The sequence below is a fragment of the Sciurus vulgaris genome, assembly GCF_902686455.1.
Source record: "Sciurus vulgaris genome assembly, chromosome: 13".
Classification (NCBI taxonomy): domain Eukaryota; kingdom Metazoa; phylum Chordata; class Mammalia; order Rodentia; family Sciuridae; genus Sciurus; species Sciurus vulgaris.
This window is the reverse complement of record NC_136474.1, coordinates 77,533,529-77,550,743: the sequence shown is the minus strand read 5'-3', so window position 1 is coordinate 77,550,743 and position 17,215 is coordinate 77,533,529. Positions and strand designations below refer to the sequence as shown.

The following is a 17,215-nucleotide window of genomic DNA, read 5'->3' as shown; positions in this document are numbered from 1 at the left end:
TGTTGGTTTTCTGCTGCCAAGTGACTAAAGTGGTTGTCATAGGAAGAGAACACTCAAACCAGTAGCTGTAAATAGGCCCAAAGCTATCACAAAGCAAAGCTATCTGACTACTTTGTCCCTGTCCCTTTATTAGAGTCTTCAGACTGCCTTCCAGAGACTTCTGATTTTACATTGTTTTTTTCTCTCAAAAATTTATAGGGAAAGAGGGAAAAAAAAAAGAGAAAAATTGAAATTCAAGAGGATTCTGTCCAAAAATCTCTCTTATGTTACGTTGTTAGAGTTCTATACAGAGGTGATGGTCTTATTGATGGTCTGTGTCACTTATACCCTTCCAAGCTCCTGTGTCCTTCTCCACTCCAGCATTCCATAGGGGTTGGAAGAGGCCATGCAAATGGTTACATTTCACTGTTTCATAAAACTCTACAAACATAGTATGATTCAAATCTCTTTCCCAAACTGCTCTCAGACAGAGAAAGCTGCTCACCCAAGGCCACCTCTCTGAGGATAGTGGCCAACAAAGACTACTTGAGGCAAGGTCCAGAAGACCCCTCCAGCCTTGCCTCCTTGGGACAACTCTAAAGGACAGTCCAGCAGAGCAGAGGCCCCCATTAAACTGCATCTATTCAATATCACCCTCATCCCAATCCAATATGGCTCTCCCTTGCAGGTATTATTTCAGAAGCATTTGCTAGTAAGTCCTCTGTCTTCTAGTCTCTGTCTTAAAGTCTGATCTCTGGGAAAGCCAGCATAGGACCCTTATACACCCTCTAGAATGTCAGGAAAAAGTAGACTTGATGTTTCTGATATTTTGTAATTAATTTTATTATTGTAAGAAATGGTAAGAATTTCCTACCTGTGTGGTGTCACACAGGTAGAAAATAAGCCACCGATTATTTTGAAACATGAAAAATAATCTCTCACAAATAAACAGATTTTGCCCTTCCATGAAATTAAATATGTTTTCCTTGTGTGGTTTAAAAACCAAAGAAACAGCTTTGGATTGCTTATATTTTATCTGCTAATTATCATTTTATAAAGCATGGTAAGAAATGTCAAGGAAGAGGGAGAAAAGACTATCACGCACTAATAAAAAATATAAATAGCTTAAGAAATAATGGTTCCTAAATGGAACAGCAGATATCTCTCTATATATAAATAGAAAGCTAAAAAATGTTATGGTTTTGGTTTGCATGTGGCTCCATATAATATTAGAAACCTTCGTATATCTAAATGACTGCACTTGGGTCCACTGGCAAATTTATCTGCTATTCTGAATGAACTTATTGTTCTGCCAAGATACAGATCTATATTTCTTAAACACTGTATGATATCTAAGGCCTTGGCAATCAGATTAGATACAAAGAGACAATTTTATTTATCACAAGGTTTAAGAATCATTTTAGAAATCCATGATGCCTGTATGTTGAAGTTATTTTTTGTGGATGAGGGTTTCATCCACACACTCACTGCAGATAACAAGGAAAAATACAATGTGACAAAATTATTAAAAATACATATATTCTATTGTCTCTCCATTTCTTATTGAAGTATAATATGCATATGAAAAATTGGGAATATGTCAAGGGTAGTGCCTGATAATTTTTCTAAAGTGAAATGCCTAGTATTCATCATCCAGAATATGAAACAGAACATTATCATAGTCTTCCCCAGTTATTAATCACCCCTATCAAGAGTAAATACCCTTTCTAATTCTAATACCATAGCTCATTTTGCTTGGTTTCTGAATTTTACATAAATTGAATCATAAAGGTCTCTTATGTTTCAGTCTGGCTACATAGAATCTGTGAGATTCTCCATATTGTATTGAATCCTGTTAGTATATTCATTTTTATGGATGCATGGTATTCTGTTATATAAATATACTACAACATATCTATCAATGGCAATAAGATGTGCTATGGCCAATAAGGCATCTTCTAGGATATGTCTTTTGATGAAAATACTATGTATGTAAAGATAGTATGTATTTTAGAATAGAATGTATCTCAAAATGGATCAGAGCATACTTAACCAATTGTAAAAATATGTGTTAAGAGTTTGAATATAAGGTGCCCCCCAAAGGCTTATGCAGCAGACAACACTGAACCACTCAGAAGTGAAATGATTAGATTATGACCAAACCAGTGGATTAATCCATTTGATGGATTAATAATTTGAATGGATTAATGGGTCATAAATGTGTAGCTAGAGCACGCAGTTCACTGGGGGTGAACCCTTGGGATTATATTATTCCTAACTCTTGCCCTCCTGCTCTCTCTTCTCCTGGGCTGTTAAGACCTAAGCAGCTTTGCTCCACCAAGCCTTTCTGTCATGATGTTCTGCCTAACTTGGGCCTGTAACTATGTAGTTGGCCAACCATGGACTGAACCTCTGAAACAGTGAGCCAAAATAAACTTTTCTTTTTTTTTTTTAAATTTATTTTAATTAAAAATCATAAATTTACATAGGGCAATGTTGTTTGATTCATTCTGTTATCAAAATAAACTTTTCTTTCTCTAAATTGTTCTTGCCAGGTTTTTTGGTCACTGCAATGCAAAACTAACACGCACATTATGTAATAGTTTTAAAAGCAGGTACATTCATTATCTGATTTTTCAAAAATAATAAAATAATAACAAAAATCTACTGCTGGCTATTTTAGGAGCCTCATTTATACAGAGTTAGACGCTGGGAATAAGGGAGGTTTGTTATTTCAGGCACAGAAAAACTCACAGCTCAAGGAGACTGTATGAGGCAGCCCAGCAAGAGGACAGAATGACCCTGGATTCAGGTTCAAACTCTCAGAACCTTAGGCTTAGTTTGTAAATTGGACATGCTGCCTTCAAAAATAATCCTTTAAAAAACAAAATTAAGTAAAAGGATATGAATAATAAGTCTTACAGCCATATTTATCTCTGAAATAGCAGTATACTACAGACTTGTGAAGCTACTCAGGGTATCCTGTGGCAAGTTGCTTAAGTAGTCCAAGTTTGTGTTTCCCAAATGAATTATCAGAGTGATTTCACCACATGATAATATTATGAGAATTAATTAATAATTAGCAAGTTAATCATTTACCAAGTGCACGATGCTCAAAAATCTCAATACTTGTTAGATTTCATTCCATGTCTTTCTATTCCTAAGACTTTTATTTTCTCCTGTTTAATGAAAATGATTTTAACTGTCCACAGTATATCAGATAATTTTGTTGGAAGATACTCTACCTGTAACTTATTTGGAAAGGTTCCTGAAACACTTATATGTTATAAACACAAGGAAGGCATGTTTAGAATATATTTACTCATTCATTCGTTCACCTGACAGATATTTAGCAAGCACCAATTTTGTGCTAGGTACTAAGTTATACAATGTGTGAATATGAAGATGAATTGGATACATTACCTCCCTATCATGAAGTAATTCACAATCCATTAGGGGAGAGAAAATTTAGACTTGAATACCTAAGCATATAAGGTAGAATTATGTATTAAAAATGCCATAAAAGCAGTATGAAGCACTGCTATTGAAATATGAAAAGGGAAACCATCCTTTCTAGGTGGACTAATCAGAAAAGAATTTGTAAGAGCATCAATATCTGCCCGGGTCTTTGAAAGACACATAAAAATGTGTTACATTGAGCTCTCCATTTAGTCATCCCAATATCTGCAGAGGGAAAAACAAGTGAAGAGCAGTGTATATTTGTAGACTGGCAACTAGTCTTGCTTAGCAAGCGCTGAGGGTAGTTGCAAGGGTCTTGCAATAAGAAACCAGGTGCTAATCTTACAAACAGAGGAGTGTGTCATTTTTGTTTGGTTTGGTTTTCTCTTGGCAGACCATAGGAGCCATCAGAGAAATTTATAGAGCAAAATGCCATGCTTAGCTTCTTTCAGGGAGAAATCTGGCAGGCAGGATGTGTAAGAGTCTGGAAGATGCTAGAGACAGGAAGACTAGGTATGAGGCCCTCTTCATAGTTCAAGGGCGAGGTCATACAGAAGAGGACAAAATGTGAGCAGAGCAGGACGGGAGCCAGGGATTCAAAGATGCTGTGAAAGAAAAATGAGTGGGATATGGGAACCTGCTAGACTAGGCAGTTATATTTGGGAGAAAGAGGTTCCACAATGATTCTGAAGCACAGTGAGTTTTGAGAAGAAAACTGGAGAAGATCAACACAGGTAGAACTTAGTTACAAGGGAAAGTGACCAGTGGGGAGAAAAGAGGCAGCCAAGTGTAGCTTTCTCCACGTGGTGAAAGTTATGAGAGAGAAAGGAGAACAGCTAGCTGTGCAGAGTTACGGTGAAATCATTCTGATCATCCACTTGGGAAACACAACTCGTGATTGGAGAAATAACGATGAAGAGAAGGACTCTGCAGCCAGGCTTCTGAGCCCAAATTCTGGCTCTACCACTTACCAGAGGCGTGGAAGAAAGCGTTACTCACCTCCCAACCCTCAGTTCCCTTATCAAAAATCAGGCATAATGAATTGGACATAACAAACAGTACCCACCCCATGAGTTAAACAGCTGGCATCCATTACAAGCGTAATGAATGTATTTATGCTTTTGTATTTATTGCCATAAAATTGAGAAGAGACATATTGGAACAGAGGGCAGAGGCAACACAGGGCAATTAAAATCTAACAACTATTCATTTGTTCATTTGAATAAACTATGGATGGTATATCAAGAGCCAGGTGCTCTTCTGGGTACTAGGGGTACAAAGTGATCAAAACCAGCACAGTGCTACCCTCAGAGAGATTATGTCAAAATATGGGAAGCAAATAATACATAAATAAGCACAAAAAGGCAAACAGGATGGAGCTATGCACTAATAAAGAAAATGAAGCAGAACAGAGAGGGAAGAGAGTGCCAGAGATGCTCTGTGGTTAGGCAAAGTCCAGGGAAGATCTGTGTATGAAGATGGCAGTACTCAGAGGCTTGAATGATAAGAGGGGCATGCCACGTACATACCTACAGAAGGAGGTGTCAGGGGAAGAGAACATCAAGTGCAGAGTTCCTGAGTTGAAATGCATTGTACAAGGAACAGAGAGGAGGGGTAACATCTTTGATGGTTTACAGGGGAGCATCAGGAGGTTAAGTGAAGGATACCACAGAGGACAGACAACTGGGGCCTCATAGAAGAGAGCAAAATGGTCATTTTACATGTAATGGGAAGTCACAGAGGAGAAACATAGTCCAGGACACCATTGCAACTATGTAGATAACTGATTGTGGGGGCTAGATAAGTCTATTGCTATAGTCTACTCACCTGTCAGAGACATGGTGGTTTGACCAAAGATGGAAAGGGTGATCAGACTTGGGTCATATTTTGCAACTAGAAAGTATACGGTTCAGTGAACAATTGGATTTGGAACTTGAAGGAAATCAGAATAAAGAAGAACGAAACTAGTGTTTCTGATCAGAGTAAATAGGTGAACAGTGGTACCATTTCTTGCAACAAAGAAAATGGTGTAATGAACAGGTTTGGAGTAAGGGAGAGAGAATTATGGAAAAGCAAGAGTGCTGTTGTAAGCATAGCTTGCACACCCATAGATAGCCATTTGGAGAAGCTGCCCACTGATAAGGAAGTTGATAAGGATCCTAAAAAGAGATGAGGCTGGAGATAGAGTTTGGGTTCCATCAGCATTTAGATAGCATTAGGGCTATCCATCTAAATCCTATAAACTCAGATACTCGTGTAGACAGAGGAAGTCTTAAGTCTGACTCCGGGCACTCTCTGACTCTAAGAGGTCAGGAAGAAGAGGGGGAATATATAAAAGATCCTGAGGAGCAGCAGTTAATGGAGTGGAAAGAAAACGTGAGACATTTAGTATATTGCAAGCTAAGGGAAAAAAGGGTTTCAGGGAAAAAGTGTGACCCTCTTCCAAATTGGGCTGATAGAGTGAGACTTGACCTTTTGATTGGACAATGTAGAGGCAGTGATAATCTTGGCAAACTTGGTTTCAGTGGAGAGTGTGCAAATCTGATCAAAAGTAATAAAAAAGATTAGAAAGAGGAGAGAGTAATTGTAGACAACTTTTAAAATTTTTCAGTAACAGGGAAGAATTGTTGGAGAATTGTTGGAGGGAGAAGTAGGATCGAGCAGGAGTGTTTTAAAACAGGAGTTGGGATGGAATGTTGATGTTTGCACGCCTTCTGCCCACTAAGTGATCAGTGAGGAGGAAAACCAATAATGCATGAAGCATAAGGGATGATCACCCAACAGCCCCTCAGTGGGAAAAAAGAGTCTGCAAGAAGAGGAGAGGAGCACCACAGACAGGTCAATAAGATTTGATGCAAAGATAAAAATGCCATTTTCTGAATGCTTCTCTTCTAGTTAAGAGTGGTGAAAGGAGGGAGGTTTTGAGTCTGAAATGTCACAATAAATGTAAAAAATTCATCTTATACAATGAAATGACCACTAGAGGAATGCTTTGGCATTTCCAAATAGATGAGAGTTGACCTTGGACCTGTGATCCATGGAAGAAAGGCTATGTGTTTTTCTCTAGTGCACAGGGTAAATATTGGTGGAGTTGCTAATTTAATCAGGGTGAAATATTTTTTCCAGGTGAGTAAGATAGGGAAGGAGGATCAAGGGAGATGAGGCAGAGATAACAAATGACTACAGAGTGTAAGTCGAGTTTGGAGGGAAATAGCACACCAGGGAGATGGAATACAGGGGGAGGATGGCAGAGCTAATGAACTGAAGGTTCTAGAGGAACTGAAGAATTGCTGGCAAGGGGGCAATAAAATAAGTATCAGTAAACTCATAGTAAGGTGATGGAAGGATGGTAGAAACTGGCACTTTGTATTGGTTTGGTGTGACATGGAATTGATGAATTGAGGTGGGATGGAGCCAATATCACTGCAGGTAACATAAAGGAGCTAACAGTCCAGGGTATCAGATGGATTATCTGCATGAACAGTGTAATTACCAAGATTGATCATACAGGTAATTGGAAAGAAAGTGATCCCTGGATGCTAATATCATCAGTGAAGTGGGAGCCAGACAGAAACCTTCCACGGGGAGTGGGTAATAAGTAGATGTCTGATGACATTTGCTCCCACAGAGCTGGATTTATTAAAGTATGAAAATTGGACTCATTAGAAAAAGTAAAAAATAGAGCTATGAAGGTGATCATCAGATCAAGATCAATAATACAGACACACATGTCAGTTCTTTTTACATACATAAATTCATGTTGTTACAATTTCTTAAATATGTAGCTATCTACTTTCCAACAGACGCTATTTGAATATATACAAAAATTCAACAATAACACAAACATGATGATGGTTTCTAATTGTAAATGATATGGTTTTAGTCATTCTTCATTATTTTTGTCTAGAGAGTTCACAGAAAAATTTTAATTCTAGCTGATAATTTGGTATGTTATAGAAAATGTATGCATGGAAAGCATTTCATTTGTTCATTGTTGCAATAAGCTTTGCTCACCAGGATTGTTGGATTGGGCCTCCATGGGGATCATGAGTTTGGCTCGAGTGGCTCGGCGGGCAGCCAGTGACCTCTCCAGAGTGGACATGGAGCTCCCTGCTTCCTCGGTATCTTGACCTAAGGGAAAAGCACTTTTGATAAACAGATTTTTTAAAAATTTAACACTTATGTCATTCAAATGTCTCACTATCCTTACAGGTGTTTCAAATGATAGCATTTACTTTCTTCCAAATAATCCATTTTGTACACCCATAAAATTAACCATGCCTTCATCTTGTTTTTTGGAAATGGCATTATTCAATGCATAGTATTTTTTAATCTGCTTAAAAATAAAATGAATATCTTTATCTGTCAATATATATCAGTGAAATGATTTTAGCATCCGCATAATACTCCATTGTGTTAATTTACTAAAATCCATGCAGCTAGTTTAAGCTAGAAGATATTAAATCTTACTACCAAAAATATCAGAAACAAGTTACATTCTTTAAAGATAAAGATGGTTGGTCATGCTTAGATGAATTTAATTTATCTTATTAAATAAGATTCCATAAATTGCCATACTAAAGAGTCACAAAAAGTAATGAGAAAAGTGAAGATTTGAAAAGTTAATAAAAATGTCCGTTAAAACTGAAGTTCTGAATAGATTTTTCATATGTTCTCATTTATGTGATACACATATAAAGCATATAGTGCATACTCACTACATATGTGTACTCACTATATTTGAATACATATGTGTATATTCACAAATATACAAATCTATATGTAAATACATAATACCTGTTCAGGAAAGTCACACAAAAAATTTTAATATTGCTCCGCTCTTTGTGAAAGGGATTAGGAATTTGGGATGAAGAAAAGGGAAACACAATCTTTACTCTTTTGGATACTATTTTTCACAACTTTTAAAATCTTTTTTTAAATCATATACATTTTTATATTAAAATCATAATTAATAAATTTAAAATTAAAAATAATTCTGGGGAAACCTTCCTTGTACATGAGATAATGGTACCTGCCTAAATCTGAATCTGTACACATCCTGCAAAAACTATACCAATGCATATGCAACAAATAAAACCATTCCAATTCTACACAGCAAACAACAAACAACAACAACAACAACAACAAAAGAAAAACAGGCTAAACTCCAAAATTCCTCTAAAAAATAAATAATACTTTCCAACAAGCTAGTCTCACAAAACTTTGTGGAAAGTTGGATATCTGGAAGAAACTGTACAGAAGAGCAAAAAGGGAAATAAGGGTTCCTACACTGGCTTGAAATTGTCCACAAAAGAAAGTATCTCCCAGCATATACGCACAGTATGGCAACACATTTTGGTTGATTTCATTCCTATTATGTGTAATTTTTAAAAATTATAAATTTAAAGAATTGTATATATATATATATATATATATATATAAATTGTATATATATAAAAGAATTGTGGGCTGGGGAAATAGCTCAGTTGGTAGAGTGCTTGCCTTGCAAGCAAAAGGCCCTGGGTTCAATCCCCAGCACCGCAAAAAAAAAAAAAAAAAAAGAATTGTATATATATATATAAATATATATATTGGTCATTTGGTCATATATATATAAATATATATACATATACATTTATACATATATATATAAATATATATATGACCAAATATAAGTATATATATGACCAAAAGCATTGTTGAGTTCTCTAAAGACCATAAAAATAAATGCTTCTAGGGAGAAAATGATGTTTAAATTTTGTCAAACTCAGAGGTCAACAATAATGTGAAAATAGCAGTTGATAAAAAAACTTCCTGCTGCCCTTACTCCTGCTGTCTCCCTCTCCTTTAATCAGCGGTACAGAAAGGGTATTCAGTTTTATAGCTGGAAAGAAGCAAGGAAAAAGAACTTCGACTGTCTTCACACACATCAGATTCCATCTCAGCGAGGAAAGCACAGCCATGCTCAGAGGTCTCATTATTTGCTGAATTGAGACTGTGACCTAAGATGAGAGCATTTTAAAAGAAGTGTTCTTTTGGTTTTCTAACTCAGAATGATCAGTAATGTTGAAGTCCTACAAAAAGGGCAAGAGAACGATTTCTCCGTGAGAATAAAGTGGGTGTAGAAAAGAAAAATGAAATTCATTTTGATTATATCCCATGACTTTTGTTAATTAAGGAAACCAGTCAAAATTTGCTATATTTGGTCAATTATACGCACACACTCACACACACTTTAAAATTATATTTGTAGAAGCAGAGAGTAGCATGATGGGTGGAATAGACCTGTAGAATGGGATGGTGGTGGAAGATGTTGGTCAAAGCCAAACAATTTCAGTTAGGAGAATAAGTTCAAAAGATCTAACCTACAATATAGAAAGTATAATTAATACTGTGTTGCATTCACTTAAGACCTCTAACAGAATGGAGTTTTAGTGCTCTTACCACCAATGTGTCAAAAATATATATGCCAATTAGCTCAATGTAACTATTCCTTAATGTGCACATATTTGAAAACATGTTTCACACACACACAACACACACACATACACATGCACTGTCTACACACATATGCGTGTACATAGACACGTACACATATACATAAATTATTTTTTAAAACGAGAAAGTACATTTCAACTGTAAAATTATCTAAAGAGTTTCTGAGGGGGCCAGAGCATTTAACGTTTGAGTGGCAACCTTATGAAAGCCTTAATTCTGGGGAAGAACAGAAAAAAAATTATATTTTCCTATAGAAAATTTTGTATCCACAAAGTCAATGAATGAAGAAAGAAGAGTGTGCGGTTGAAAAAAAATTATTCAATAAGGATGGAAAATTTCCAAAATTTGGCAAGGACATAAATCTACAGAATCAAGATATGCATTAAACTTAAAACAGGATAAAACTAAAGAAATTCATGCCACACATATCACAATTTCCTGAAAACGAAAGACAGCATCAACATCTTAAAGGTCATGAGAAGAAAACAACTTATTTGCAGTGGGTTTCTCATCAGGAGTCATGAAGGCTGGAAGTGATGACACAATTTTCAAGTGTTGCAGGAGAACTGTCAACACAGAGACGGTCAGACAATATCCAGCCAGAACAAAAGGTGAAATCAAGTCAAGAACACTATCGGAATGGTTCTCTAAAAATAAAAAGCAATTCTAGAACTATGAAAATGGTGACAAAGTTTTCTATAAGTCATTTGGTATTTGGGGTTTCCATGTATGTTTTCAATCTTGTAGTTACCTTTAAATTCTAGGAATAGACTACTATTGGTATTATATTGTCACTGCCCGCGGCAATTTGTTACCGCCTGCAGCAACAATTGCGCGGGTATTTATCGAAGGTGGACTGGAAACTGAGCTACTTCTACTATCTTTCTCTTTAGTGAGCTGCTTTCTTGCTTGTTTGCTTGTTTATAGAGGATAGAAGAAATGAGGCTTACTTGCTTTGAGAGGAGAGAGAGAGAGAGAGAGAGTCTTTGCATAAAGAAAGAAAGAGAGACTTTGCTTAAGAGAGAATCTTTGCTTATGGGAGAGGCTACACTTTAAGAGATCTATATCTTCTTAGTTCTGCTGCTTCTTCTTAAAGGTGCATCCTGCATCCTGCGTCCTTCACTCTGCTATCTAGAGGTGTGGCTTTACTTCTCCATTCTGCAATCTGCAACCTGCGTTCTGCCATCATTCAGAGGTTCTGCTTAACCATTGCTTATCCTCTCTGCTAGCTTCTTCTCCGGTTATCTTTCCTATAGGTGTGTCTTATATACCTAAGGCAGCCAATCAGCTTAGGATTAGCACAATTGAGGCACGCCCCTTGGTACCAATCAAGAAAGAATGAGGAATATCTGTTGGCCATTAGCACAAAGGAGACATTAACTAATCAGGCAAAAGTAGATCATGCCGTGTTAACATTAATTATGCGCCACCTCTCAGCTCAACGCCAGCCGCCATCTTAGGGTTACCCAAACATGTCTTCTGCATTATATGAACTCAATGAGAATTTGAATAAAATTGTTTTCCCATTATTGTTTTTGAAGCATACATTTTTAGTAGTGTGTTAGTTTTCTATGACTTTAACCTGAGATAATCAACTTATAAAGAGAGAAGGCTTAATTTGGCTCACAGTTTTGGAGGTTTCAGTCCATGACTGATTGGCCCTGTGGCTTTGAGGTCTGTGGCAGCACATGATGGTAAAAGCATGTGGTGGAAAATGCTGCTAGGCTCATGTCTGGGAAATGCAAGGTGAAAAGGAGGCTGGGTTCCGAAAACCTGCATCTAGGGCATGCTCCCCATGAACTAAAGACCTCCCACAGGTCTCACATCCTACGACTCCACCACCTTCCAATAGCACTGTGGGCTGGGGCCAGCCTTTAACACATGGACTCTGGGGAAGACTTGCTCAGACTGAAGCAGGAGTAACACTTTCTGATTGGTCTCTTAAAGACACACCCTGATGTTATTTGCCATGGTCCAACAGGGTTGAGAAATTTAAATAAAATATTTAGAAATAAGTAGTAAACATGTAGATAAGTTAAAATAACAAAAGGTCAGTCAAATAGGCTACTAGGCATTGTACGGTCTTTTAAAAGATGTTATTCACTAAACTGAACACCGTTTTTGTTTTTAAAGTTGAATACCACTGAATGCCATAATGCTGAATTTTACTTGTTTGTGTTTCAGAAGTCAAAGTGAGATACCAACCCTGTGGGTTTTTTTTTTAATTAGAATTATTCTAGGAATTTATTTCAAGAAAGCAAATTTGATTTTATAAGTCATGAAGATAAAATCTTACCATTCTCTGTTTTAAAATTTTGAGTGAAGGAAAGAATTTTGAAACTGTTATGTTTTAGATATGGTGTCCCCCAAAAGCTCACAAGTAAGACAATGCAGGAAGGTTCAGAGAAGAAATGATTGAATTGTGAGAGTCTTAAGTGAAACTGTGAATTAATTCCCTGATAGGAATTAACTGAGTGGTAACTGAAGGGGTGGGATGTGACTGGAGGAGGTGGGAATTGGGGCGTGGCTTGGGGGTATATATTTGCATCTGGCCAGTAGAGTCTTTGCTCAGCCTCACCTTTGGCCCTGAGGAATGGAGTCAGCCTTCTATGGACTAAGACCTCTGAAACAGTGAGCCCCCAAATAAACTCTTCCTCCTCTATAGTTGTTCTGGTTGGATCCTTCAGTCACAGAAACAAAAAAAAATCTGACTAAAACAGAAATTTATTATATATTGTAAGAGATGTCTTATCTAATTTCCTAGTTATTTTAGTGGGAAGCTTTATTCTGGTGGTTAGGGGATAAGGGAGGCTTTAAGTGGCTTGGAGACTAGAACTAGAAAGGAAGGAGGGAATATATTAGGGCCAAAAGTGACTAATTTTTACTTGATTAAAAAAATTAACTCAGCTAGTGCTTAATTTAATTCTCTTTTCCATGGCTAAAGTGTACATATTGTAAATTAATTTCTGGTTTATCCAAAGAGCTAATTTCACAGGCAGAAAACAGGATAAGTCCTTTTATAAATGTATTACATAAATTAATTGAAATTGGATCACTAAAGCATAGTTTAGACTCAGAAGGATTTTTGGTCCAGACTACTTCATACTAACTCTGAAATCTTATGCATGTTACTTATACAATCTTAACTTCATTACTTCATTTATTTTATAAGGAGGATGATAACACCAATCTCAAACTATTTTGTGAGGATTAAGATAGTTTACAAAAATACCAATCACAGAAATGAACATAATCTCTTCTCACATAGTTACTGCCTACTCAGAAAGCCCACCATTAAGTATCATGCTGAGTTTTGTTCTTTTAACCAGAAGAACACAGAGGACCTTTAATGCAATGCAAATATAACTTTCAGGATTTTGAGGGCAATTTTCCCTGTTATTACACAGTAAGCAATCGGGTCCTCAAATGGAGGACAAATAGGCAGAAGTATCTTCTTGTTCTCAAGAAAACAGCTGTTCACATAGGTTAAACCTCTCTTAGGACTTCCGAAGGGACATCTTAACCAGTCTGAATGCCCCCAAATGTCATCTCAGTTTATAAAAGGTAAAGGGGCAAAGCAAGGAAGAGGTACCATAGAGGTCACTGGAAAAAGTCCAAGAGTAGTGAGGCTTTTTCTTTCCCTTCCAACAGGAGGCAGAAGTGTTCTCCCTTCCCTGCTGACCAGCCAAGAGTGAAGCTGCAACATGAATCACCTGCAAAGTGTGGAGGTGTCTTCGAAAGACATTTGTTTCTCATTTATTTGGCAGGTGGAAGCCTGTTCAGGCAGCAGGTCTATTGTTCTACCCTGTCAATCAAAATAGAGGAAAAGGCAAGGCCAACAGAGTGCCAGTGGTTGAGGACAAGGACCTTCACCACTGGGCACTGCAGGATGTAGGGGCTTCCTCAGGGTCTGGTGAGCCATTGGAAGGTTGGTCCTGCTTGAGTCTTGTTGGAATTCACATGGGGACAATGACTCAGCAAAGGCCCAGGAGGTTGACGGGGAGAGCTGTGTCTGGTAAAAGGAGTTTAGTCCTGACCTGGTATCTCACATCATGGAACTGGATAGTGGAGAAGTCCCAAATGTCACATAAATAACTCACACTGTTCTTCATAAGGGACCCAGAATTTGGATGTGACCAGGGCTAACCCATGTATCCAGAAAGACAATGAAGAACTTCAGAGTCCTTTCTTATCTCCCTCTTCCTTCTTTCCCTCTTCATGATAACCATCCCTCTTGGGTCATAAGTCTAGAAAGTGTGGGGAGGTAGGAGGAAAGATGCCCTCTTTTCTGCCCCTCTCCACGTTACTCCAAGGTGCTGTGGGATTTAAAAAGCAAACAGTAATCCCCAGTCCCCAGACCCAAAAGTCTAGCCAGTCACTAAAAAGGATAGAAGGATAGTCTTTCTTTCTTTTTTTCTTTTTTTTTTTTTTTTAACCAGGGCACTTAACCACTGAGCCACATCCCTAGACCCTTTTTAATATTTTATTAGAGATAGGGTCTTGCTGAGTTGCTTAGGGCCTCACTAAATTGCTTAGGCTGGCTTTGAACTTGTGATATTCCTGCCTCAGCATCCTGAGCTGCTGGAATCACAGGTGTATGCCACTGTACCTGGCAAGAAGGATAATCTTTAAGTTAAATTTTAGATTGAAGTTTTCAAAAGGACTCAACTCCCCAAACTGAAAGTGACAAAAAAAGAAAAAAAGTTAGGGATCCTTCATGAGCTATGATTTAAGGGTTAGAAAAGGAATATTAAACTACCCATGGTTGAAAATCAGGAATTGAAGTCCTTGTTTTTGTTTGTTTGTTTGCTACTAGGGATTGAACCCAGGGGTGCTTAACCACTGAGCCACATGCCCAGCCCTTTTTATATTTTATTTTGAGACAGGAACTAAATTGCTTAGGGTCTTGCTAAGTTGTTGAGGCTGGTTTTGAACTTGTGATCCTCCTGCCTCAGCCTCCTGAGCCACTGGGATTATAGGCATGTGTGGTCTGAAGTCCTTGTTTATGCATTTTGGAGTTGACAAAGTCCAGTAAACCAATTATGCATTCAAATGACTAAAATCGTTTAAAAATAGAAGCTACTCATTCTATGATCACATTAGTCAACGAAGGAACTTTTTTATATTTGATTATTCTACTTCCATAAGCACTTAGATAATATGAGGACTCACAGAAAGTAAAAAAAGCACTTTAGAGTTCTTCATGATCCTGGACAATTTGTTCCATACCAACTCAGTAAAAAACAGGTATTTTTGTTCAGATCCCCTTGTATAACAATAGCTTTCAAGCAAAACCTTACCAAACTAGGCTAGTAATCATGTAATGGGATTGTCTGGAGATGATGGTTGATCTTCATGGTAATCAAGGCCAAAATAACAGAACATTTCATGTTTTCATACTTCAAGTGCCCCTAATCTGATTATCTAAAATGAGGAATCGACAAGGGATTGAGAGTCAACTTTTAATTATCTGTAGAGATTGGGAAGTGAAAAATTCACAGATAGTTTCAAACTTCATTGCCTTGACATAACTTTTGTTCAAGATTTAACAAAACTTAGTTATTTAGACTTCTCATTTCAATATTTCCCAATTGAGTATTTCTCACTTCAAGAATTTTTTAAAGTTTAAGGCAGGCAATGGGATGATGGAGAATAGAGATGTATCACTGGTTCATCAACCAAATTTCTATGAGGCAATTTTAATTATTGATAAATGACCCACAATGACATACAAAGGAGTCGGGAATAGCTCCCCATGAGAAGTGGCAAGTCCCCTGTGGAGTTCAGAGGGGTAAGTTTTCCCTGCTCCAGCTAGCAAGTGGTTACCTGAATGAGAGGTGCTCTTGCTGCCCAGCTGGGTTTCTGACTGGCTGTGGCTGACGGGTGTGAGGTCTTGGCAGCTCTGGATGGGGGAGTCCCTTCCTGCAGGGTCAGTTCCTGATGGCTTCTCAATATTTTCATCTCCATTTCTTCATGATGAATCCAAGGTCAGGGGGTCTGAGGTCCTTCTGACTGCCCTTCCTTTTGCCCACGCTGTGGGTGGCCCGCTTCCTAGGGGAGCGAAGTGAGAAGGCGAATGTGAGCACCTGTGTTCCATGGCACTTCCTCACTTTCTTTGGTCAATTCAAGCTGGAAGCAGGAAACAAAAGCACTCCCAGGAGGAACCCCGTGAAGCCCCAAAATTGGCAGCAGACTTATTTTGGCTGCCTTTCCTCTTCTCCCCTGAGCTTCGCTGCATCAGAAGAGATGTGGCGCTGAATCCCCAGGGCCTCGGCTGCCTGCCAGAAAGCTCCTTACTGCAGCTTCGTGGGCTGCAGATTCATGCGCAAGGTGACAATGGGTTAGATGAAGCCATATGCCAATCTTTGGAGCTAGCATAAGGTACCTGACTGCAACATCTGCTTAGGAGATAAATGAAGGAGTTGCTTTGAAAGGGCAGAGAGAAATAAAAAGGCCAGAATCTGTGCCAACAGCTGAGATGGGGGCTTAGAAGAAAGTCTGTACCTCTGCTGTATAATTTAACATGCAATTGGGATGCCTGCTATTTGAAAACAAAAGGCCACATGAGGACATTCTTAGGTGAATAAAACACTTTTGCCTTGGAGTCACCAAGTGTCTGGATTCAAACACAATGAGACTCATCCTTTGAAAACAGAAGTGAAAGATCCATCTCTTGAAAATGTGCCTCAAATGTCTCCTATTTGCCCTCAATAAGGATTTAGCAGCCATAAACTTATTTTTTTTTCAGCAATAATTTCACCTTGAGGCTAGTGAGATTTAAATGTTCCCTGCCTGCTAAGTAAAGCAGTATGATGTCCATGTTAGCCATTCTCTTCAGCAGGGGGTCAGAAAACTCTAGCTTTGTGGGCCAAATCTGCACACAGTTTGTTTTTGTAAATAAAGTTTTATTGGTATACGGTCATGCTCATAGTTTTTACACTGCAGTGGCAGAACTGAATGCTTGTGATGAAGGCTATATGGCTTGAAATCCTTTTTTTTTTTATTTGGCTCTTTTCAGAAATAGATTTTGACCCCTGCTGTACAATCTTACCATTTTAAAATCTCTATCTGTAACTTCTATTTCTTGCAAAATAATAATGCCTTTTTTGCAAAGAATGTGAACAAATTGTCCTAGCATTGACAGACCAGAGAAGCATCTCTTTCTCATTTGTAACGAAGTACTTATTGTAGTCACTGCTTTCCATGGGTGATAAGTGACTCAAACAAGCTACTAGTGAAAGCATCGTAACCTGTGCAAAGTCAATGGGAGTGACTTTGC

General features: G+C 37.9%; 1 protein-coding gene across 2 annotated transcripts in view; it reads right to left on the bottom strand.

Annotated features, from left to right (window-relative positions):
• Positions 1–17,215, bottom strand: part of DCC (DCC netrin 1 receptor) — a 1,229,995-nt gene that overhangs the window by 46,993 nt on the left and 1,165,787 nt on the right. Inside the window, exons 25-26 of one of the 2 annotated variants that reach the window (XM_079109018.1) lie at positions 15,763–15,838; positions 7,453–7,569 (exon numbers count right to left, since the gene is read on the bottom strand). In XM_079109018.1, the coding sequence (XP_078965144.1) occupies positions 7,453–7,569; positions 15,763–15,838 (193 nt within the window). The remainder of the gene's footprint in view (positions 1–7,452; positions 7,570–15,762; positions 15,839–17,215) is intronic. The other variant, XM_079109019.1, reaches the window with a different exon arrangement.